This window comes from Scyliorhinus canicula, chromosome 6 (assembly GCF_902713615.1).
Source record: "Scyliorhinus canicula chromosome 6, sScyCan1.1, whole genome shotgun sequence".
Lineage (NCBI taxonomy): Eukaryota > Metazoa > Chordata > Chondrichthyes > Carcharhiniformes > Scyliorhinidae > Scyliorhinus > Scyliorhinus canicula.
This window is the reverse complement of record NC_052151.1, coordinates 87,378,994-87,405,377: the sequence shown is the minus strand read 5'-3', so window position 1 is coordinate 87,405,377 and position 26,384 is coordinate 87,378,994. Positions and strand designations below refer to the sequence as shown.

Sequence of the window (26,384 nt, the reverse complement as noted above, 5' to 3'; positions counted from 1 at the left end):
AAATGGTGCTGAGGAATTTCCCATTAACTTGAGACGGCAAGCAGGCTAATGCCTCATCTGCATGACTGTATTTTTGGCCAATCACCATTTATTTAGCACTGCACTTAAAGGTGTGTCTAAATTATGCTCAAACCCTGGAGTGAGGCCTGATCCCATACCTTCTGACTTAGAGGTTGGATGTTATTGTGGGATAATGTGGGACATTCAATATATGAATAATTGAAGACAGAGCTTTCAAGGCTGTTACTTGGTGATGTCTGGTAATACAAATTTAAAATCCTATGTTTTATATTGCTGCAACATTCTAAACTTGCTTTAAATTCCTCAATCATATTTAATATAGATTTTTGATGCTCTTGAAGTTCATTAAATATTTCAGTTTACTTGTTGCATTAGGGACACATTGTGCTTACTCCATAAAAGGCAGCATCATTTAAAATTCCATAATTCATTGCCCCAATTTCAAAGCTTTGCAGTTTTAGTATTAATATTGGTGCATAAATGAGGATTAGAAGGGTTAGAAGTGACCATCTCCATTCATATAGTTTCCCTTGAAACATTGCAAAACAGTCCTTGTGAATACCTTTACTCGAGCTTCCTGTATGATAGGTCTGCCTCTACATGTTGCCAAGGCAACAACAGATACTCATTCAAGGAATGCCATTGGAAAACAGGATTATGCCAGCCTCTAGCAGCAAGAAACTTGTCTATGTTCATAGGTATAGATTATTGAAGGGCTTTTTTGTTGTTTGCTGTTAAAAAGGCAACTAAGATTGCAGCATTGATAAGTATGATGATTGCAAAGCAAGTTTATCATTGACCTCTACTTGTAGTTTAAAAGACAAACAAAAACTGGAAATGAATATTTTCAAAAGGATTGTCCAAGTTTTCTCTGTTCACTTTAAAATTCATATAATTTACTTTAAGGGGTTGCAAAAGTTTGGATAAGTGAATGTGCATAATCAGTGCTCTTGGAATATCTACAAGTTGGGCAAAATTGATTTTTGCACATCTTATAAAGATTTTCCCACTCCTTCATCAAATTCCTGTGTACTGTAAAAATTGAGCCCTCATGTTTCTTTAACCATTTTGTTGTTCAGCTTTCGGTATTTATTTTAACCCCGCTTGATAGGAATTGGACAAGGTCTTTGTAGATTTTTAAATAGATGATGCAAATTTAATCTGAAAATTCTCCAAATTAGTTAAATACTTGAGTTTCAAAGACATCAAGATGTTAAATTATTTTTATTGACATAACATCTAAACACTTCATAGTGTCTTTGCATGCATACATTTATATTGCAACACATGGCAATATGGTAGGAATATATGTAACCGATATTCTTAAAGAGTATAAAATACTCAGACATTTAACTACATACCACTTTGAATTTTGAATACAATATAATTGAGGCATTGAATTTTAAATAGTTTTATGATCTCGACAGAGGCACGGTGCCGGTCTGCTTTGATGTGTTACCACTCAGTACTGCAGAACCAAAAGTGCAGGTTCCAAGCTGTTGTTTTGCATTTTAAAAATTTATTGTTTGTATTTGAACTATCTTAGTATGACATAAAATGTGCCTGAAAAAAACTGCAGAGAAAATTAACACATTCTGTCGCCTCCCCCAAAACTAACCAGTTTCCAATAGGCTAAATTTGCCTCCTCCTCCCTTTGGCAGAGGAACGGCATTGTAGTTTAAAGGACAAAAGAAAACTGGCAATAAATATTTTCAAAAAGAATTGCCCAAGTTTTGTCTGGTCATCTTAAAATTCATATAATTTGCTTTAAGGGGTTGCAAAAATTTGAGATGAAGTCTTTAAACTTACCTCCTTGGCTTTTTACATTTTTCCGTATGTAGGCATATCTATTATATCCTGTGCCATAGACCAGAGTCACAGATAGTAAGAACAGAAGAGCACAGGTTTGTTTCGAATCCATATTCATTGTTCAAATCTGTAAAGCATCAATAACAACCATTAGAAACATTGACAGAAAGATGTTCTTTTTAAATCAATAGAATTGTTTGTAAACACCATGAAATGAAGATTATTGCAAAGTTTAATTACATTTTTTTTACAATGGTAAAATTCCAAACACTAATGACTTCAGTCATAACTTTAAAGCTTTTATATTTAATGATAGGTTAATTTTGACAAAAGTTGCTCAATAATACTGTGGCAAATTGATTTATAAAGTCTGCAAACTACAACTAAAGTGGATGACTAAATTTGACATAAGAATTTAGAAAATAGAGTAGACCCACGTATACCGTGAACAGAATGAACCCTCGTCGCTTGTACATCTTGGTTGCATGTTAACAGCATTGATTGTAAATAGAATCTCAAACCTACCAGCATAATTTTCCTCCACAGTCAATGTAGTATCCCAAATGGATTATCCTCTGAAGTTGTGGAGTGTCAACTGGAGCAATGCTTCCAAAACGATGCATACTGCTCTATTTATATACTAGACAGTTCTTGACATATCGCTAAATCTGACAACTCCTCCCTTTTAAAAGTGCAAGTGCTAATTATGGAATATATTTTTTTTTACATGGAAAAGTTAAATCAGGTTAGTGGATTTCTTGTGGTTTGAGCTGCTTTGCCTTCTTTGGCATTGGTCTCCACCTCATGCAGACAGTTGCAAAACCAAATGTAGAACAGAGCTTCCAAAGCAAATCCTGATTGTTTTTTAAAAAACATCAGTGCTTTTTATTCAATACTACCATAAATTAAAGTTGCAAAAATATATTTTACACAAGCCACAGGTGATGTGATAAAGATATGAAGGTTTTCAAATTTCCTTTTTCTCCTGCTGTATACGTACGTGTTTGATGTAAAGATTCCTTGTTTCTCACCAATCTAAAGGTTTCTGATATTAAGATAAATTGGAATACATTGGGTAATTAATTTCAATATAATTGGGTGGTGATCTGCCTTGGTAAGAATAATGGGGAAACCACAAACTCCTTGGGAAACAGGAGCCGAAATGGGTTAGAGAAACAAAGGAATCAAGGAGTATAGATTCTAAATCACTCAAAACTTCACATTAGGGTTCAGTGAGGCCATAAATAAGCAAACAAAGATCTGGGGCTGGATTCCCCGCTTCGCCGCGCCACATTTTTGTCCCAACCCGCCGGCGGGATTCTCCGTTATGCCAGCCGGTCAATGGGGTTTCCCATTGTGGGGCAGCCCCATGCCGTCGGGAAACCCCTGGGCGCCGGCAAAATGGAGAATCCCGCTGGTGGAGAATCCCACTCCTGGAGTTCATTTCTGCAGGGTTAGAATTAGAAAGCAAAGAAATTACTTCAAACTTGGAAAATAGGAGACAGGTTTAGATAAAGGATCTGGATTGGCGCAGGCTGGGAGGGCCGAAGGGCCTGTTCCTGTGCTGTAATTTTCTTTGTTCTTGTATACCAGGCAAAATTCAAGTGCTGTGCACAGTTCTGGCCCCTGCTTATTAAAAAGGATATAAAGGCATGGGGAAGGTGCCAGAAATATTTATAAGGATGATATCAGAACTAGGGAGTTACGTTTATCAGGAAAGATTGAATAATCCAGGGCTCCTTTCTCTCGATAGATAATTTTAAGATTATGAAAAGATTTACTAGGGCAAATGTAGACATATTTCCACTTACGGGAGATATTCAAGGGCAAAGGGCCATAAATGTAAGGCAGCCACTATGAAATCCAACAGGAAATTGAGGAGAAATGTCTATCCAGAGAGTGGTTAGAATGTGGAACTCACTACCACAAAGTATATTTGATGTGAATAGCAGAGATGCATTTAAGGGGCATAGAATCTAGGTAAAAACAGTATATGTGATGTGAATATCAGCGATGCATTTAAGGGGCATAGAAGCTAGATAAAAACATGAAGGCGAAAGGACTGCAATGGAGATAGATGAAAAGAGTCGATGGGGTTAGAAGAAAAGAATCAATGGTGTTAGATGATGAGGGTTGATGGGTTATAGGGGGAAGGTTGGGGGGAGGCTTGTGAAGGGTAAAGACATTTTTTGTGCTGTAAATTAATGTAAGTCTGTGTAACTCAATGTAACCTACAGATTGGATATTCATTTGTTCCCTATGCACTGTTCATGGAGGAACTCAAAAGTAATGAACAAAATAACCACCTTCTGTTTTATGCAAAATCACTTTCTCCACAAATTTTGTCAATGATGAACAATAAAAACTTCACCTCCTCTAATTTATTTTCTCCATTCCCCTTCTGTCATGGTATTTTGTCTAAATGGGTTGCTGCTTCATCAGTGCTGAATGCCTCTAGTATATTGCCCCAGTGGCCTTGAAAAAGAAAGGTTTACATTCTTGAGTGTGCTCGGTCAACAACATATTTGAGTGCAAATAGCACCAGAACTTTAATGGTTTCACAGTGTTATTTGACTATAGATGGCAATCAGAAGAGGGAATTCAAATGACTTTCCCTCTCCTATCTCAGGTTGCAGAAACCAACTGTAGCACTGTGTTACCTTATCAATAATTTAACTGAGCTCAGCTAACACAACAATCTGACAGGGACCTTCATAATCCTGTGGCATAGAAACTCCTTGAATGAGCTCTAATTGACTGATCATGTAGGTTTAACATTTTAAGAAACTCTGTGAAAAGATCATTAATAAACTTAAGTTAAAGACCTATTAAGCAAAAGTTAAAGCCTTTTTCCTGATTAGGAATACTAAACTCAATTCCTGAACTTTGGGTGAGCTTTACTTGTATAAATATGAAGTTACCGTAACTGATAAATGAATGAAAAAGAACTCCAAAGACTCTCACTTTAAAAGTGCAAACATCGCCAGCATTTGTGTTTCTTTGGGTTAAATTTGCAAGAATGTCCTCCATTGGAATAATGCTGTTGTTATTTTTATCTGCATCTTCATGCTACCGTTACTTTTTTCCTCGATGCGAAAATAAACTTGAAGGAATGATGAACAAGATTTAACAGTGTAGTTCTGAATGGGCTGAACATGTATTACATGGAAGAAGTATGAAGTTTGCAGTATCATTGAAAGTAAACACTTTGTTTTTAATACAGCCATTTTCAATATATTTTTGTATTGAAATTGTCTATAGCTGTAATATAATTTTATGTTGCTGGACAATACACATTGGTATATGAAATGTTGCTGTTATGTTCATTCCATTTCCTTCATTTTCTGCACAACAGTGACTACAGTTAAAATGGACTTCCTTGGCTAAAAAATGCTTTTGAGAGGTTGGGGGTTAATGAACATCGCTATACAAATGCAAGCCCTTCTTCCTCCTTTTTATAGGTTGCCTAACATGGCATCTTTTCAACATACTATCCTTCTGTCTCACTAGTGATAGAAAGGTAAAATTATTTTTGTTGGAAGTTATTTGAGTGCTAGCACCACATCTTATGAGAGAGGTACTTAGAAAAGAAATGATTGGATTTTCAGCATTTATTTATGTGATAAAGGCAGGGGTTTTGTTTTAAAGGAAATCAGTGAATCATTTTTCAGAACACAACATTAATTTGAATTGGTGCTAAAAGCTACTTTGGGTTAATTTGAAGGGAGTAGATAAATGAAAACATGGATAAACAGGTACCGGAGTGTGGTGACTAGGGGATTTTCACAGTAACTTCATTGCAGTGTTAATGTAAGCATACTTGTGACACTAAAAATATTATTATTATAAAAGGAACTGGTAGATGTTCTTGTCATCCACAAACGCTCAAAAGTGTAGTGTTTGCAAATAAAATACTATACACCCCATTCAGAATTTAATTTCTTTGCCCATTCACAGTTTGTAGATATAATTTAGTTCAAACCTCTCAATTTATTGTGTGTATCTTTATTATTGTTAAATTAAAGTGTACTTGTTGAATCATTGTAGCTCATGTTTTGAATAAATAAATGTTTTTATTTTTCTACTAGCATTTTGTGGCTTTTTTATGGTCAGTTGATTTCATGACATCTATATCGAGACTGTTTCAACACCCTACAATTAGTGTTTCAGACTTTCTGACTGAATACTCCAAAATTGAGAGATGCTGAATTTAACTCCTGTAATGCAAGAAAGATAACACTTGGGGGTGCCCTTGTTTTAAAAAAACTGGAAATTACACAAATTCGCATTTTACAGCACATTGACATAAATGTACTTACTAAATGTGTTTGTCGTTCTGAGAGCACTATTGTTCGGTAGATAAGATTCAATCAAATTCAGACATTTAACTAAAGCTGAAACAGTATTGATTCTAATTGGACAAGAATGCAGATAGTTTAATTGTTTTTTTCTCTCATCTAGTTGTGGCACAAAGTATAACCCACCAGCTTCACCATTTTAGTCAAGAAAATATATATCTCGCAGGAAAGAAAGGATTGGAACATAGGAACCAGAGTAAGGCCATTCGACGCCTTGACTCCGCTTCATCATTCAATTAAATCGTAGCTGATCCATCCTTCCATTTACCTGCCTAAGATCCATATCCCTTCACCCTAGCCTAATTAAAAGATATAATCTGTCTTCAAAACTTCATTTAACTAAGCATCCATAGCCTTTTGGGGGGATAATTAGAAATTTACACAACCCCGTGACTAAATAAACAGTTTATGCAGTGAGTTGTACAATTGTATATTGTTTTTGCACAATTTGCTGACTTTAATCTGTAATTCTTTGGCCAGAAAATTCAATTTCCAACGCCCATATTTTTGGTGTTGTCATCAGCAGCCTTTCAGATCCCGAATGGCATCCACACCAAATGTGCACACTTCAGAAACTGACCACACTGGATGCCATTGTATTAAGCCTATTTGCATGGGTGCTGGTAGGACATACCAGAACTATACAGAGTAGAAAATCATGACATCAGTCATTATGTAATGCTGATTTGACATCAGCTGTGTCACTTTCAACTTGAGTGCTCCAACCAGTGCCCTTTCTTAACCATGCACAGCTGAGCATATGCTCAGCAGCAGAAAAGATCCCCCCCTGGCGTTATTTGAAGTGAACATCAACTACTTTAAGGCCGATTTGGCGATTGGTGTATTGTGACTGTTGTTGAGTTTGTGTAAGCTTTTGGTTGTACTGCTGTTTAACGTTACAGAAGTCTTCAGAGAGTACAAAGGGCACAGTTTTGGCTTCAAGATTTCTTTCTAAAGTCCAAACTTTAGACCATTATTCTTAGACATGGGTGAAGTCATAAAACCATAGAATGGATACAGCATAGGGGAGGCTATTCACCTTTCTTCGTCCATGCAGGCATTTGACTCATGTCACTTTTGGTTCTTCTGCCATTCACCCTAAATCTGGGTACCAACCGTCCGCCAGTGGGAACAATTTCTCTCAATTTATTCTGTCCAGTCTCCTCCTGATTTTGAACACCTTATGAAATTGTCTCTCAACCATCTCTTCTACATGGAGAACAGTCCCAGCTTCTTCAAAGTCCACATAACTGAAGTCCCTGATCCCGGGAACCTTGCTTGTAATTCTTTTTGGCATCCTTTCCAATGCCTTCACATCCATCGCAAAATTGGTGCCCAGAACTGGACTCCATACTCCAGTTGAGGCTGAACCAATGTTTATAAATGTTCATAATAATTTCCTTGCTTTTGGGCATTATCCCTCCGTTTATAAGCCCAGGTTCCGTGTGTCTTTTTAACTGCTTTCTCAACCTACTGACAATGATTTGCGCATGTATGCCCCAGGCCACTCTACTCCTTTTAGAATTGCATATCAATGAGGAGCAGGAGCAGACGAGTGAGCCTTTTGAGCTTAAGAAAACAAAAACCAGTAGTCATAACCATGCTGGGGGTTTGAAGGTGCCTGGGCACCCTGGGGCTGATGGCCGAGGCTGGGCAATGCTTGAGGAAAGGTTACTTCAAACCAACGTAGAAATGTAAAAATTGGTAGTATTTTCAAAATCTTAGTGACTGACACTGACTGCACAGAGGTGATTATATTTCATTCTCTCTTACCAGAGGACAGCAAGCAGAGTGAGCACATGGCTTTGGCAGATTTGCAGACTTCCCTTTGGTGCGGGGAGCTGTCAGTTTCATCAAACAGCTGAAAGAGTCATGCAGCATTCCTGAACATATTTCATGATTCAACATGGTCCACTGCATCCCACCTAACCTCTTCAACGTGAAGGTACAGCCCTTGTCACCAGGTATATGTTAAGCAGCTGAGGAAGATGAGGAACAGGGGAAGGAGGCGATCAACACATCTCCTTTTGGGCCTAGCTGTCTGTTATTGGCTCATGTGACTGTAGTATCCATATATACGATCTTAAATCGGCATTTGCCCAGAATCTGACACTTTACCACCCATCTGTTACTGACCAATCAGACTACCACCTAGACAAATGCTGAAATAACTGCCCGCAGCATGGCAATCATTTTAAACCAATTTTTATCAAACAAACCATCCAAAATCTTGTACAAATGACAATTAATCTACTAATTGCCTTTGTGAATTCCCTGAGTGACTAACTTTCATGCCTCATTGGCTGCCCTGATGCTCCAACTGTTACCGTAGTGACTGCAATATGGCTAGTGGAAAGCCGACACACTTTGAGTAGAGCAGACTACTGATTGCTGTGTAGGTCACTCCAACTGTTCTGGCCTTCAGGCTTTAGACTGTGCCGTGTCTGCATGGGTGACAGCAGGATGGTGACATGTCAGCTAGGGCTGGCTGGTGACAGGGAATACTACGGCACTGGTGGCTGGCAGCAGTGATGGGACAAATGCTATTGTCATGCCAATCTCTGGGTAGACAATGTTGAATCATAAAATATGCCCTGGTGAATGTTGCATGACTCTTTCAGAGTTATCCCTGGGTATAACTTCAACAATCGTAGCAATATGTTTCAGGGAAGATTATTGGGATTGCTTTGAAATACTGCAAGCCCCTTTGTGCACTGCTATCTGTAGTTGAAGGCAGCAATCTCAATTTTCACTGTAGCACTCAAAGGTTGGGTGGTTTCTGCTGTGTTGCAGTGGAAGCTGAGACATTGGTCATCAGACACTGCATCATGGTGGGGTCCAAAAGTGTGCTAATGGATTTGACCACAACTTGCATGGTGAAAAGGATGGGTGCACACACTCGGCATGAAACCCTGTGTCAAGTTGGTGCTGAATTCCTCCATGCTGTCTGACAGTTACTGCAACCTCTGTGGTGACCTGCCAATGTATCTATCATTTCTGTGTACAAACCTATCAGCAATTCACTGAAGGTTTCCCTATCCAAGTCCTCAGTGACAGAACATGTTTGTAACCTCAGTCTCTGGCAAGCTGGCACTGGTATACTTTCCCCCTGCACTTGTTGCAGGTCCTTTGTGTCTGCTCTCTCACCTAAGCATGAATATTGCTGAGTCCTGCTGAAAGGTCACCGACCAGAAACATTGACAGTTTCTTTCTCCATGTCCGCTGCCTGACCTGCTAAATATTTCCAGCATCATGTTTTTATTTTACAACTGATAAATTTGAGTCATGATTGGCAGTTGAGGCAGCCTGCGACTTGTGAGCTCGTTGATGGTACATGGCACTTAATGGTGCATTTGCTGACCTTCATCAATCGTGTAAGTTCGTCAATTTTTTTGTGGCACTGCATCCAGGTCCTTGGGACTAGACTCCTGGCATTGACCGCCACATCTAATCCTGCTGCCTTTGCAAAGTTTGCCTCCCTTTAGATGAGGAGAGATGTCACCTCTCCTCAAGTCCTGCACCAAGGCCTTCTGTGCAGAGTTGGAAAATCTTGGAGTCAAGCCCGTAACATTTTCTGCCACCAATCTGTGTTCTTCTAGCTTCTCTTCCAGCACTTCAACTAGAATAAATCTCTTTAAGAGTTGAAGGCTAGGTCATTGATTACATTAATGATCTAGATATGAATGTGGCGGGTATGATCAGTAAGTTGAAAATGAAATGAAAATCGCTTATTGTCACAAGTAGGCTTCAAATGAAGTTACTGTGAAAAGCCCCCCTAGTCACCACATTCTGGCGCCTGTTCGGGGAGGCTGGTACGGGAATTGAACCATGGTGCTGGCCTGCCTTGGTCTGCTTTCAAAGTCAGCGATTTAGCCCAGTGAGCTAAACCAGCCCCTAGTTTGCTGATGACCCACAAATTGGTGTGGTAAATGCCCTGGAAGAAAGCCGTACGTTACCAAATGATATAGATGTACTGGTCAGATGGGCAGAAAAGTGTTAAGAGGACTAACAAGGCAGGGGTTAGAACGCGAGAGAATCGGAGGGACCTTGGGGTGTATATGTCCAGAGATCCTTGAAGGCCGCAGGACAGGTAGATAATCTTTATTATTTTCGGAAGTAGGCTTGCATTAACATTGCAATGAAAGGTGGTTAAGAAGGTATATTGGATACTTGCCTTTATTTTGCCTTTGAGGCATAAAATATAACAGCAAAGAGGTTATAATGGAGCACTATAAAACATTTGTTCAGCCACAGCTAGAGTACTGTGTGCAGTTCTCGTCACCATACCATAGGAAGGATGTGATTGCACTAGAGATGGTCCAGAGGAGATTCACCAGGATGTTGCTTGGGCTGGAGAATTTCAGCTATGAAGAGAGACTAGATAGGCTGGATTGTTTTCTTTAGAGTAGAGAAGGCTGAGAGGGGACCTCATCAAGATGTACAAAATTATCAGGGACATAGAGAGGAAGAAACCATCCTCCTTAGTAGAAGGGTCGATAAGCAGCGGGCATAGATTTCAGGTAAGGGACAGGAGATTTAGAGGATATTTGAGGAAAAAACCTTTTCACTGCAAGGGTGGTGGGAATCTGGAGGTCACTGCCTGAAAGGGTGGTAGAGACGGGAACCCTCACAACATTTAATGAACACTTGAAACGCCATAGCACCCAAGGCTAAGGACCAAATGCTGGAAAACGGGATTAGAATAGATACGTTGTTGATGGCTGACACACACACGATTGGCCAAAGAGCCTCTTTCTGTGCTGTAATACTCTATGACTTTAGAGGCGGAGGCTAGCTTCAAATGATTGCTAGTTAGCCGCAATTAACGTGCTGCCTGGATTGGAAAGAACAGGTGCTGGTTAACTGCATAACCTGATTTCTGTATCTGTATTTGGGCCTTGAATTTTGCAGCCTTTTGACAGCTTCTGGGATTCATTAAGCGAATGCTGAATGGTTTGTGACTGATAGCTTATCACTGTACACATTCAATGAATGGTTAATGTTGTAACAACTAAAGGTGGGTAATTATCAGCAGCATTAGTTTATGATTAAAACATTGAATTGTGCAGGTGTCACATTCAATTAAATATCTGGGCAGAGGTTAATTATTTCTTGGACATAAACCTACACCTCTTAGCTATTTTCTTATTGATGCTTGCGTCCTCTGAAAATATAATATACAAACAGCGAAGGGCAGAAGAAGAATATTAACTTACATTCACAGAGTGTGCAAGATGTGATATTTGTGACCATAAAGAATTTTTTTCTGCAAAATTGTAACCATAAAGTTAGAACTTGCATTTATCTATGCCTGGCATTTCTGCTGGGTCGTATTTCCTCCAGCGGGAGATCGGCAGTGCCTCAGGAGAAACCGAATAAGCAGATTTATTCTGCTTTCTTGAGGGATTCTGTTGACATGATGGTCGAAGATCAGAGAAGCCCTGCATAAATTCAGGGCGACTAATCCCACATAATGCATTTCACACCCTGTGGAATCATTGTTGTTGTGTGGATAATCATGGTTGCTGAATTACACATGACAAACTCCTGCAAGTGAATCTGTTTTTGCTGGTGTTGATTAAGAGACGAATGTTAGCCAGAAAACAGGGAGAGTTTCCTGTTGTTTTTCTATAGTTCCAGGGTGAACGGGCAGATAGCATCTTCATTCAACATCCCATCCAAAAGACAACGTTAGCTTGGTACTGCAATGTCTTACATGCACAAATTATCAGGGACATAGATAGGAAGAAACTTTCCTCCTTCGTAGAGGCTCAAACCCACAGCCTACTGACTCAACGATGTGACCCAGTGATCATTCTGATGTTTTAAAGTGCAAATAACTGTTTTTTGAGATCAGTGGAAATAAATGTAACTTGTGTAAAATGTTAGTTATTTGGCATATAAATTATTCCAGCTAAAGTGTCCTGGCAACTTAAAGATGCAAAATGTTTTTTTAAGTTTGCTAACTATGTTTTTTTTTACTTTTTACAGATGCCACCTATTTTTAAACCAAGTTGTTTGAGCTTGTGGTTAGAACATAGGAAAGGAACACGAACATCACATTTGGCCTAAAATGCACACCCCCTTTTAGTTAATCTTGGCCCCCAACTCCATACCTTCTATCCTGTCTTTCATTCTCTCTTTCTCCAGAACATACGAATGCCTATTGAACTCAATTAAGGAGTTTGCTTCACTTGCGCTTTCCTATCATTCTCCAGAAATGCTGACCTTTTCCCGAGTAAAATAGTTGAGCTTGAATTCAATATTTCTGCAACATTTTAAGTCACAGAATCAGAGTTGTTACAGTGCAGAAAGAGGTCATTCAGTCCGTTGTCTTTACAGGCTCACTGAATGAGCAATTTACTTCATGCCACTTTCCACCTTCTTCCTGTGACCCTGCACATTCTTCCTTTTTAGGTAATTCTCTAATTCCCTATTGAATGCTCCAATTGAACGTGTCTGCACCATGCTCCCAGACAGCGCATTCCAGACCTTAACCACCCGCTGTATGTAAAAGCTTTACCTCGTGTTGCTTTTGCTTCTTTTACCAATTATTTTAAATCTGTGCCATCTTGTTCTCGATCATTCCATAAGTTTCTCCCTATCTCCTCTGTCCAGAGTCCTCATGATTTTGAATAACTTTATCAAATCTCCTCTCAGCCTCCTTTTGTCGAAGGAAAACAGTCCTAATTTCTTCAATCCATCCCCATAACCGAAGTTTCTCAACTCTGGAATCATTCTCCTGAATCTTTTCTGCATTTTTCCAATGCCTTCACATTCTTCCTCACCCACAGCTGGATGCCATACTTCAGATGAGACTGAATTAGTTAGTGTCTTGATAAAGTTTAGGATACTGTATGCTTCATTAACCATGCTCAAAATCTGTCCAATGATACATGTGTATTTATACTCTGGTTCCCTGCTCCTACACCCCTTTTAGAATTGTGCTCTTTATTTTGTATTGTTTCTCTATGTTCTTCCTACCAATAATAATAATCGCTTATTGTCACAAGTCGGCTTCAGCGAATTACTGTGAAAAGCCCCTAGTCGCCACATTCCGGCACCTATTCTGGGAGGCCTGTATGGGAATTGAACCCGCACTGCTAGCCTTGTTCTGCATTACAAGCCAGCTGTTTGGCCCACTGTACTAAACCAGCCCCAAAGTGAATTGCTTCACATTTTTCCACATTGAACTTCATCTGCCACCTGGCTGCCTATTACACCAACTTGTTTCTGTCCTTTTGAAGTTCTGTGCTATCTTCCTCAAAGTTCACAATGCTTCCAAGTTTCAATGATCCCCAGGTGTTGAAAGTGTACCCTGCATACCAAGCTCTAGGTTAATATAGTTATCAGGAAAACCAAGGGTCCCAACGCTGACCCCCTGGAGATTTCCATTACAAACCACCTTCCAGCCCGAAAACAACCATTAACCACTGCTGTCTGTTTCCTGTCACTTAGCCAATTCCATATCCATATTGCTACTGTCTCTTTATTTCATGAACTATAACTTTGCTCACAAGCATGTTAGTTGAATACAATTTTCCCTGAAGAAATCAGTGTTGGCTTTCTCAATTGATCCACATTTGTCGACATGACCATTAATATTGTTCCGTATTATTGTGTCTAGAAGTTTCCCCAGTACTGAAGTTAAACTGACTGGCCTCTAGTTCCTGGGCTTATTTTTCAAGTTTTAATGTGTAACATTTGCAGTTCTTCAGTCTTTTGGCACTACCCCAGTTTAAGGAAGAGTGAAAAAATGTGGCCAATGCTTTTGTATGAAAGTTGTTTCACTTCAGCCTGCATCCTTTGTTTTGAAGATGCCTGTCAGCCATCTGAAAAATTCTTTATAATTACAATGATTGAGAGCTGATTTTCCTTTGGCCTGATTTGGTGATTGAAAGTTGCATCATATTACAAGCAAATCAGGCCACAGTGCGGAAAAGTCCATCAACTAGAATTTACTCAGCCCAGTTTCTCTTGGTGCAAATCTTGGCAGTGTATTAGAGGCAGGGACGTAATGCATATTCCCCAGGCTAAATGAAAAAGGAATGCCCACAGCTATCACCCTGCTTGTCGGAGCACACAAAAATATTTTAACGACAGGAACGTCCTTTGTTTGGTGATCTCTTTCGTACACAATTCTTCAGAGAGGTTGTAATCAGTGCCTTAACTGGTAGATACATCGGCCGGGATTCTCCGTTCTAGAGTCCAAGTGCTCCCGCTTGCGGAGAATCGGGACTGTGACCTGCTGGCACTAGGAGTGTGGCAGAGGCTGTGTTCCCATTGCTTGACTATGGAAAAATATGCATAGTGATGAACACACCAGTTTCCCTGCACTTGCTGATGTTGGACTGCCATTTGGAAAGGCCTCCCCCATCCCAGTGACCAGAGACAGGCCCCTCTCTCCCTTCAATTCAAATGTTGACCCCTCTGCTGACCAGCATCCCCCCTGCGCACAATGCAGGCATGAGGGTGACCCGACACTCCTTCAGCCACTCCCCTTTCAGTCCCCGCCCACTGGAACCATGGCAATTGACACCCTAGCCTGGCGCTGGACCTCGAGTGGGGTCATGGGGTCAGCCCATTGCTTAAATGCCCCTCTGCCGCTGCCATGCTCAGAGGGAAGACCCTGGGAATTTGGATGGGCTTGGGCTGTGGATAAGGGGTTGACCCTGGGACCCTCCCCCTGGATGGAGAGCCTGTGTCTGGACTGCCCCTTTCACCCCTTTCAGCCATGGACAATCTGAAGCTCGCTCTTGGCTGTCTCACTCTGAACTGCTCTGCCTGACAGCTGATAATCGGACAGTTCATTGAAGAATCAAGGCAGGAATACTTTCTCTTTCTTCACATCTGCTCCCTCAGCTGTAAGCTTTTAAAACTACTGCTTTAGCCTTCCCAGAAAAGAGACTTCAAACACTTCAAAAGTCTTGAAATACCCGGAGATCCTATGAAATGCTAAATATTCATTCAAATTCACAATATTGCACCATTAACTAGCCTTTGATTGACAGCGCCAGGAGGTTTGTTTATTCATCTTTGGCAGCTTCTGGCCACATCAAAGCATTATGTACTTTCATGTCTTCTTTCGCATACAGAAAGCACCTAACATTGTTGAAGTGGCCAAAAGCTCTCAATCATAACAAGAATGTTTTTAATGCTGGTTTTGATGGCAGGGCCAGGGGTACGCTGATTTTAATTAACAAAATAGGCCAGTTTTCCTCACCCCAGAATGTAGTTGTTACGGTCAACATTTATGTCCCCGACTCGGATGATACAAATTTTATTAATTCCCTGCTGCCCTTCCTAATCCCGACTAGCATCAGCTCATTTTAGGTGGGGACTTGAACTGTCCAGAAAGATGTGCTTGGAAAATTAGGTGAATTGGACATTCTGAATTCTCCCTCCGTGTACCCGAACAGGTGCCTGACTGTGGCGACTAGGGGCTTTTCACAGTAACTTCATTGCAGTGTTAATATAAGCCTACTTGTGACGATAAAGATTATTAAATTAAATTAAATTAAATTAAATTAAGTTAAATTAAATTAAATTAGATTGGATCGTTCCAAGCCTAACTCACTGGTTCCATCTGGGATGGTCAGGGTTTTTTCTTCTTTGTGACTCAGATGGGGAGTGGAACCTTGCCGCTTTCTTCACCCAAAAGATGGGGACTTCTTGTTTTTTTCACATGTCCACCATGTGTATTCCCGGATTGATTTATTTCTTTTGGATGGGGTTCTACTCACTTGGGTGGTGATGGTGCCTGAGTACTCAGCAATTGCTATTTCGGACCATGCTCTGCACTTTTTATGGGTTCCACCCTGGAGGTTAGACACTGCACTCTTAGCTGAGAAAAAATGTTCTGAATGTATGTCCACGGCCATGGACAATTATATCACATCTAATCAGTCCGACTCAATTTCACCTTCCAAGTTGTGGGAGGCTCTTGAGGTGTTCCTCAGGGGGCAGGTTATCTCTTCCACTTTCGCTTGATCCTACTCCGGAGCTATTGGCAAATAGGGACAAATACAGACCCAGTTTGAGCAATAATACTAATCTTTATTATTGCCACAAGTAGGCTTACATTAACACTGCAATGAAGTTACTTTGAAAATGCCCTAGTCGCCACACTCTATTCAGGTACACTGAGGGAGAATTCAGAGTGTCCAAATTACCTAACAACACGTCTTTGGGACTTGTGGGAGGAAACTGGAGAACCCAGTGGAAACGCACGCAGACATGAGGAGAACGTGCAGACTCCGCACAGACAGTGACCCAAGCCATGAATTGAACCTGGGACCCTGGCGCTGTGAAGCAACGGTGCTAAGCACTGTGCTACCATCTATTGATTACTAGCAGGGTGGTACATCAGTATAACGCTCTAGGGGCACATGCTATTAGTAAGGGGAGAAGGCCGTTGTCTCCTGGATCATCAACTCAAACGGCAGGCGGCCTCCTGGGAGATTACTTAGATATGTAATTCATTGTTTCTGCCATTCCCCAGGTTAATGCGGTTTTTCAATCCTTTTATCGCAATCTTTATAGATAGGAGCCTCCTGCAGATAAATCTGTCATGTCCGACGTTCTAGACGTTCTACCCGTCCCAATGGTTAAGGTGGATCTGCGCAATGAGTTGGACTCCCTGCTGTGCCCAGATGAAGTTTCAAAATGTATTGGGCTGATGCAGTCTGGCAAGGCCCCTGGTCCGGATGACTTTCCGACTGAATTGTTAAGAAGTTCTCGGAACAGCTTGTGTCATTGTTATTAGACATGTTTAATGATTCCCTATCCTGGGGGTCATTGCCTCCAACTCTCACCAAAGCTTCCAAATGCCTGCTTCTTAAGAAAGACAAAGACCTGATAGAGTGTGGTTCATACTGCCCCATATCACTCTTGAATGCTGACGTCAACCTACTTGTTAAGATGTTGGCGCTGGGATTGAAGCCTTGCCTCCCAAATATAATTTCCAAGGATCAAACCGGTTTCGTGAAGCAATAGTATTGCCTGTCAAATGTTACCCTTTCCCTCTCCCCAGTATCGAAGCCAGAGGTGATAGTTTCTCTGGATGCAGAAAAGGTATTTAATAGAGTGAAGTGAGAGTATTTATTTGAGATTCTTAGAAGGTTTGGATTTGGCTATAAATTTACACCCTGGATTAGCCTACAGCCCTAGTGCTAGTGTTTGTATGAATGCTCGGAACTCTATTTTCCCTTGAATAGGGGACGAGAAAGATCTGTCCACTTTCTCCACTCCCGTTCGCTCTGGCAATAGAGCTGCTCTCTATAGCACTGAGGTCCTCAAGTCAGTGGGAGGGTATTTGTCGGGATGGGGTGGAGCATCCCGATGTCTCTCTATGCAGATGACCGTCTTTATATTTCAGACCCAGCCACCTCCATAGACAGCATAATGAAGTTGCTTAACATCTTCTGCTCCTACTCGGGGTATAAATTGATCTTAGGCAAGAGTGAATGTTTCTCAGTTAACCCCTCTGGCAGGCAAAACCAATCGGGGTTATCATTGTAAGGCAGGGCTTAGCTATCTGGGAGTCCGGGTGGCCCACAACTGGGCCTCACTTCGTAAGTTGAACGACACGAGTCTAGTTAATAATGCCAAAACAGATTTGCAAAGGTGGAATAGCCTTCCTCTATGTTTGACGGATTGGGTTCAAACTTCTGAAATGTATGTGCTCCCAAGGATTTCTTTTTCTTTCAGTTCCCTCCCATTTTTCGCCCCAAGTCCTTTCTTATCAAGATCAATAATTTGGTATCCTCTTTTATTTAGGCGGGTAAGAATCCTGGAATCTGCAGCGTTCGGCTATGAAGGGATGGACAGTTATCGGGGGTGGGGGGGTCGGGGCTTGGCCTTCCCCAATTTATTGTTCTATTACTGGGCTGCTAACATTCAAAAATTACTGTTGTGGATTAGTGATCCCAAATCTATGAGGGGACAGATGGAGGCTTGCTCCTGCTCTACCTCTGCAGGTATAATCTGCAGCTCTACCTCCCATAATCCACTGCCTTTTTCTCCCACCAGATTTTCCTTAAAACCAGTGACGGTCTCCTCTCTTAGGATTTGGCAGCAGTTTAGACAGCATTTTAAGCTCCTTTCCTTTTCTTCACCAGCACCTATTTGTAACAATCACCTTTTCCTGCTGTGTGGGTTGGACCCAATATTTAATTCTTGGGAAGTGAAAGGTCTGGAGATCTGTTGGTGGAGGAGAGGTTTGCCAGCTTTAGGGAGCTAGCTAATAAATTCCAGTTCCCCACCCCCAGCCTGTTTTGGTATTTTCAAGTTCACGAATTTTTGTGTTAGGCTTTTCCTTCCTTTCCTTTGGTTGATGAGGAGGATTCTATCCCGAACTCGGCCAGTCGAGGAGCCTATTTTGGATCTATTTGGCCATATTCTTTCATCGGATTCTGCTCTGTTAAGCGGTGTGAGGTTGAAATGGGAAAGTGAATTGGGCCCCATTCTTACTGATGGGGTTTGGAGCGCGGCCCTTCACAGGGTTAACGCCACGTCATCATGTGCCCGCCTGAGCTTGATTCAGTTTAAGGTTATTCACGCACTTGACTCTAGGACAACGATGAGTGGGCTTTTTCCAAATGTAGAGGGTAGAGACGGATGTTGTCGCCTTTACCGCACTGATAGCCCGGAGGTGAATATTGCTTGGTTGGCAGTCTCGCACTCTGCTTAGTTGCGTAATTTGAGGTCATTTCTGCATTTGGAGAAAGCCATTCGCCATCGGGGATCGGTGGAGAGGCTCTATCTAAGATTTATTTTTTATGCAATTAGTCACCGTCAGTTGTTAGTGGATTTAGTTTAGGATAGGTTTAGTATTTAAGTTAATTATGGGTTGTGTGAGATTGCTCTACCTTTATTTTTAATTTTGGTTTCTTAATGTTTTTTTCTTTTGTATTATTTTGTCCTGGTTTGTATTGGTTATTAAGGAAAAATTTTGCTAAACATTTAAAAAAGAAAATAAGTCCAAGAATCTTATATTTGTTGCTCCAGAATTAAAGCAACAGTGAATGTCGAGTGAATTCCGAATCTCAAGGCAGATACCAAGTTGTCAGCAGTTTACTGGGAGAGGAAGCTGCGGGGAGCAGGTCCGAAAGGAAAAGCGGAAGGGTCCTGAGAAGAAAATGAAAATGAAAATCGCTTATTATCACGAGTAAGCTTCAAATGAAGTTACTGTGAAAAGCCTCTAGTCGCCACATTCCGGCGCCTGTTCGGGGAGGCTGTTACGGGAATCGAACCATGCTGCTGGCTTGCCCTGGTCTGCTTTCAAAGCCAGCGATTTAGCCCAGTGAACTAAACAGCCCCTAGAAGACCTTCTAGTCAAAGGAAAAGAACAGGAATCTGGGAAAGGTTCCTGTTAAGTGAAGTTAAGAGTGAGGAGCAGAGGCAGAAGCTACATGTTAAAAGACAGGGGTGCAGACGTGAAAAACCAGAGATCCAAGGGGACCCAAAGGTTATGGACTCCTTACTACAGGCTTGTGTAACAATAGTATCCTGTTCGTATGGCTGAGTATATGACAGCTTATGTAGAAGATAAAGTTTGAATACACTTGGCATTCCAGGGCAGTGGAACACTGGAGGGAGAGGTTGGATTCTTGGTGAAGCCATCTGATAGAAAATGTTGTTTGGGAGAAGGTTCCAAGGTGTATTCTTTGAATTGGAAGGTCAGAAACCATTGCGTGAAACACAGAGTTCCAGTGAGACTAGCTGGCTCACAATGTGACAAACGTCTGAGGAGAATTGATTAAAAATCCGTGGAATCTGTTTTGGGTGGCATCTACCGTTGGTTTCAGAGTATGGGGTGCCTAACCACATTTTGTCTATTGGTTTACCTGGACTGTGTACTTATTGAGAAGATCAGAGTACAAGTTGGGGTTTGTAAGTTGTATTATCCCTACAAATCTGTATATCTGTAAAGATATAGTTGGGGTAAAGGAATGTTCCAAAATAGATCACTTTTCTTGTTTAATAAATGGTTTCTTATTTTGCTAAAGGTTGATCAGCAATCTCTGTAATTCTGTTCAGTAGCTGCCCCCCGCATTTTTGAACAAAACGTAAAAGTTAGGATCTATCAGGCTGAGGTCCACCCTGAGATTCCAATAGTATTCCAATAGTAACATCCACTGAGATTGTAACAAAACAAAAGTGAAAGGCAGAAGAAACTATGGTTTGCAGCAAATAGCACCATAGTACAAAAAATGTGGATATTGCTAAAAATGACAACTCTATAGGCACTGTATCCGAATGCATGGAGCATTCACAGTTAAGATAGATGAATCAACAGCGCAAACAGATGTAAATGGATACAATATAATTGTGATTAAAGAGACAACTGCAGCGTGGCAAAGGATGGGGACTGAATAACTAGGAGTACTCGAAATTAAGGAAGGACAGGTGAAAGGAAAAAGGAGGTGGGGTTGTGTTAGTTAAAGGATGAAACCAGTGCAATAATGAGAAGGGATATTGGCTTAAAAAATCCATGTGCAGAATCAGTCTGAGTGGAGCTAAGAAGCAACAAGGTAAGGAAAATATAAACGAGTGTTGTCAATAGGCCTCCAAACAGTAGAGCAAAGATAGGGAATGGCATTAAAAAGGAAGTTGGAGACACATGTGCCAAGAGTGCACAATAATCATGGATCATTTAATTTACATTTGTATTGGTGAAACCAAATTAACAATAATACAATGGCCTGTATTGCGCAACATGAAGGAGTTAATTAATAATCTTATTGTGCGGGGTCCTGTAGGGAACAGTGACGATAACATCATAGCATTCTTCAGTAGGATGGAAAGTGAAGCAGTCTGATCCAAAACTAGGGTTCTAAATTTAAACAAAGAAAACTATGCAAGTATGAGGTGTGATTAGGTTGCATGTGACATAAAAGCGGACTGTAAAAGCTTCTATAAGTATGTAAAAAGAAAACGATTACTGAAGACAAATGTCTTCAATCCAAAACAGGAGAATTTATAATAATAGAGAACATGGAAGTGGCAGAACAATTAAATAATCACTTTAGTTCTGTTTGTGCTATTCCACAATGATGTCCCAGAGGTGGCCTGTGGACCAAATGCAGTCAGCTAGTTGAAAAAACTGCACCTCTTTGCTTCGAGGAACTTTGTCTAAAATCCACAGTTGAACTTGAATCATTCTGTTCTGTTGAGGCTGGTTATTTCTAAAATTGATAAGTATAAAGATTTTGGATTCTAATATGAGAGTGCAGAAACACTTCTATTAGAAGCCAGCAGCAAATATTGACTTATTAAAAAATTGAGTAAGTGTATGTTTTCCCAATATTCTCTTGCTCCCCTGAGGAAGTTAAGTCCTGCTGGGGTCACAAACAAACATCTGCCCAATAGGTCTGCTTACATGAGCCATGACATTGAGTGTTGGCAGTTTCTTTGTCTCGGTGGCATTATTGCTGAACATCGTGCAGTTCAGATTTGATGTCTATTACCCAAGCTCAGTATAGTTCCACTTTGTGAACATACTCTTATCAAATATAGGACCTGAAATTTAATTGTGATTTCACTGGATTCCCCTGGATTTCATGGAGCGACAACAGGAAACAGGCAGGACTTCTGTAGATTTTCAAGATCGTAAACTCAATTATATCTAAAATATGCTGTGCTTAATGTGTCTTCATTTAGAGGCTCATAATTTGCCAGTTTTATTACAAAAATAAGTTAGCTATTTGTGTCAAATAAGCAAACTTGTTTTATTCCATTTTCAAAAATGTTTTTGACAGAACATACTAAAAGTTTATGCAGTAATAAAATAGTGCGATTTGATATCCAATCTCATACAGTTCATTTTATGTATTGCTGAAAAAAGACATTTTGTAAAGATTTTTTGTCTTACTCTCATCAACACCATCACAAGAATACCAGCATTGGGGAAACACCACCATATATTGTTTGAGAAGAGGGTGCTGATTGGTTCGCAAATGGACTTTGATTGATCAAGGCATTGCCATGGAGAATGCACCAGTTGATGGTGACTGACATGTCACTGCCAATCATTGTTTGAAATTTAAACCAGGCAGCTTGATTGTGATTGATCAGTCACACTGATATGTTCTAAAGGTTATGCTGACAACCAATTGAACATTCAGTTGGGCTCACAATTTGGTGCTTTTGCATGCATTGGAAGTTACATTTATTAATACAGAGGGTCCTGTTCTTTGCAGACAGAAAGAAAATGTATACGCGTTGTGCTTGTTTCAGCAAAACAAAATAAGTGATAGCCATTCGCTAGTTCATTCCACAGGACAATGCCTTGGCCAGGTAGAGACAGGCTGCCTAGTTTAAATTTCAGACAGTGTTTGAGAGTTCACAGTCACTCACCATCAACTAGTGCATTCACCATGGCAATGCTTCTGCCAATCAGAGTACACTTGTCAACCATTCAGCACCTTTTCTCATAAAGTACAAACTTGTTTCTCTCCTATCATTGATATTCTTGTGATTGTCACGATGAGTGAGTGCAAGACGAAAAGCTTCGAAAAAATGTCTTTGTTCAGCAATACTAGAGTTCTGTGCTACCAAAAGACTATTTCATTTCATGTAAAAGATGTCCGTCATAACAGTATTTATAACCTCAAATGTGGTTGGTGCAAGTTTTCTATTCCCGCTTTTCTCCCGCTGTCTGAAGGTGGTGATCCATCTGAGACATGGCTCTGTGGATGCCAGAGTTCTCAGGTACATCAGTAAATTCGTTATTCTCCATCTGTGTGCTTCTGGAGTGTATAATTTGGCTATTTTACTGGGTTGACACCAGCTGAGCCTGCTCTTGTGGGCAGGTGATAGGGCATTCTCCAGCAGTATTCACCAGAATACTGCTTCAGATTAGAAAGCTTGTCACTTTTATATTCCACTAAAGACTACCACTACTTGACCCACCCAACCCCATTCAATCACAATGCCCCCAGCCCCACCACTCTACCCCTTTGTTCCTTAGAAACTCTTGAGATCATTTGTGGTATTTTCATTGCCAAGCTGGATGATCAATAATTGCACGGCACATAGATCAAACCTTGGACATTCCAGGTCTGTATGATTTAATGACATACAAACAAAAATAACATTTCTATACATTGAAAAAATGTTAAACATTAGAAAAAATATTTACATTTTCTTTTGAATAAATATGTTTATAATCTTATTCTGAATAGCAGTTGTTAATAAACTGCACAAGTAACATTTATGAACGCTAAAACAATGTACACCAATGATGAAATGGGGAAAAACAGAATTACTGTAATTTTGAACACAGGCTTGAAAATGGGGAAGATTGCAGTTTTTTTTTAGATAGGAAACAATTGAGAGTGCTAATTCCGTATTACCAAAATATATTTTCTTGCTTTGACAAATTTCCCACAAAGTTGAAGGTACAGAAACTAACATGATCATACCACATATACTGAAGTGCTTTTTGCTAATAGAAAATCGAGAACGAAAGTTATTGCTTCATGAAATTAAAAAGTTACAAAAGTACATACATTTATTCCTGGTACAGTAAGTGTCATCACACCAGTGTATTGTTGTGTTTGCCATGATTATATGGTAAACACAGAATAGATGATTCAGGGACATATGCTTCGTATAGGAAAGTAAACATTGGTTGCACAGATATACTTGTGCACTAAAATACCATGGTGATTATGAACTTGACATTTCTTTCAGGCAATCATGCTTTTTACTTCCAGTTGATTCCTTAATGTTGCTGCATTGCTTATCAATTAAGATACATCCTCCGAAAAGGTGGTCTAACTCATTACTCCGAATTGCTTTTTTTTTCGATTGGTGTAAATCATGAAGGGCTAATTAAAAACCCTGAGAAGGATGACTGTTTCTCATCAGATGAATATAAACCATTAGCTTCCTCTGAAGGTAGCAGGACATAGACTTGGTCATTTTCACGTAGGTGTACTATAGCACTTCCTGAGGCCTGATCAATATATCCTTGTGTATAATCATCATACGTTTGCAGTATGGATTGTCCATTTTTATACAATGCAACCCAAACATTTGCCCCCTTGATTTGTACATGGTAACTAAATTGGTAAAGGCCTGATATTTCACATGTAAAAATACCAGTTGTTGGATCATAATTATTATTTGAATTAGTCAATAGTATGTCAAATATTATTGGCTGCCTTACTGGTGGATATGGCCGAGAAAGAATTGCTGTAAAAGCCGGAATTGGGCTCAACAATCCAGGCGGTGGCTGTACGGATTTTTCTGGTTGTATAAAAATTTCACCAGGGAGACCTGGTGGACCAGGGAGACCTGGTGGACCTGGAGGACCTTCTTCTCCTGTTCGTCCAGGTGCCCCTGGTGACCCCTTTGATATTTCTCTGCTGATGAGACCCGGGGGACCTGGCATTCCTGATTTTCCTGGAGAACCATTTAGTCCAGGAGCCCCTTGAGCACCTGGTAACCCAGGCAAACCTTTATGACCAGGAATCCCAGCCGGCCCTCGCAATCCTACAGCACCGGGAAAACCTAATGGACCTTGAGGGCCAGGAAGACCAGGACTTGCGCTTTTCCCAGATGGGCCAGGAAGACCAGTGTGACCTTTTTCGCCAGTTGGACCAGTTGCTCCTGGTCGGCCAGGTAAACCTGATTTTCCTGGAGACCCTGATATTCCTGGAGCACCAGTTAGTCCTCGGTCACCCTTTGATCCAGGGTACCCTTGTGCACCCATGGGGCCTTGTATACCTTTTACTCCTGGTGCACCGGAAATTCCATGTAAACCTCTTGGGCCTTGTGATCCTGGCACGCCAGCTGCTCCCTTCAACCCCGGATCTCCTGAATTGCCATTTGGTCCCATTTCACCTTTCTTCCCAGGATATCCAGTGTAGCCTACTGGACCAGGTTCTCCTTTGGGCCCTGGCATACCTGATTTTCCAATACCTGGCAATCCTGGTACCCCTGGCAAACCTTGTATGCCTGGGTGACCTTTAAGACCAGGGGCTCCTGTCAATCCTGGTAAACCAGCTGATCCAGACTTTCCAATTCCAGGTACTCCAGGTGGGCCTGGTAGTCCTTTATGGCCTGGTGCACCTGTAAAACCAGACGGGCCTGGGGATCCCATGTCACCTTTAATACCTCGTTCACCAGGAAAACCAGGCACACCTGATTTACTTAATCCCAGTGGTCCAGGAATCCCTTGTGGTCCTGGTTTTCCAGGAAGCCCTTTATCACCAGACATCCCAGGAATTCCAATTCCTTTATCACCCTTTTGCCCAGGGAGGCCTGGATAGCCTGGGTGACCTTTTGCACCGGGTAATCCTGGTACTCCTGGAGAACCTGTTGACCCTAGTGGACCTGGTTTACCAACCACAGACAATCCGGCTGGTCCAGGATTTCCTGGAGGTCCTGAACTACCCCTTTGCCCTTGTATCCCTTGAATTCCGTTGTCACCTTTTGGTCCAGGATATCCTATTCTGCCTGATGGTCCTGGTGCTCCTGGATTGCCCGGTGTTCCCTTCAAAGTCAGTCCTTGTGGTCCTGGTTGTCCTGGGTTGCCAGGAGGTCCGATCAACCCAATGCCTGTCTTTCCTGGATATCCTGCTTGTCCTGGGGCCCCGGGGGGTCCTGAAGGACCAGGTGGTCCAGGTGCGCCTGGATCTCCTCGTACTGTGAAAGTGGAAACATATTCCTTACGTTGCAGTGGTATGTTAAATACAGTGTTTTTTAGTTGTTAAATAAAATATCTTTTTGTTTTGAAAACTATTTGATTATTATTCTCAACTTAATACATTGTAAAATGAAAATTAAGCCAAGTCCTAATTCCTATTTATGCAAATAAGACAGTTTTGGCCCCCGCAAGTAAATTAAAAACACTCACCTTACACTGGCTTGAGAGATTAAACATAAAAGTATTTGTATCACAATTTTAAAAACGGTAGAAATGGCAGGAGTTTCTGCTGTTTGTTGCAATGCCATTCGCCCAAAATCGAACAAACAACTTATTTATATGGCACCTTGTGACATTTGTAGATAATACAGGCGCTTGACACAGGCACTCTAAAACAATATATTACAGTGCCTGTATAAGGAAATATTAGGGCAGATTATCAAAACCGTAGTCAAAGATGTAGGTTTGAAGGAGTGTCTTAAAGGAGGAAAGCAAGGTAAAGAAGCAAAGGGATTTAACGGGAGAATTCCAGAACTTTG

The 26,384-nt window shown here is 40.9% G+C and overlaps 3 protein-coding genes across 4 annotated transcripts in view; 1 reads left to right on the top strand and 2 right to left on the bottom strand.

Moving 5' to 3' along the window:
* LOC119966889 overlaps positions 1-2,463 on the bottom strand; it is a 67,121-nt gene extending 64,658 nt beyond the window's left edge. The window contains exons 1-2 of the mRNA XM_038798850.1: positions 2,356-2,463; positions 1,831-1,957 (exon numbers count right to left, since the gene is read on the bottom strand). Coding sequence (XP_038654778.1) covers positions 1,831-1,948 — 118 coding nt within the window. The 5' untranslated portion in view covers positions 1,949-1,957; positions 2,356-2,463. The remainder of the gene's footprint in view (positions 1-1,830; positions 1,958-2,355) is intronic.
* nt5dc1 (5'-nucleotidase domain containing 1) overlaps positions 1-26,384 on the top strand; it is a 641,953-nt gene that overhangs the window by 157,513 nt on the left and 458,056 nt on the right. The gene's annotated exons all lie outside the window — the stretch shown is intronic.
* The window catches only part of LOC119966888, a 66,032-nt gene continuing 63,229 nt past the window's right edge, over positions 23,582-26,384 (bottom strand). The window contains exon 10 of the mRNA XM_038798848.1: positions 23,582-25,844. Coding sequence (XP_038654776.1) covers positions 24,013-25,844 — 1,832 coding nt within the window. The 3' untranslated portion in view covers positions 23,582-24,012. The remainder of the gene's footprint in view (positions 25,845-26,384) is intronic.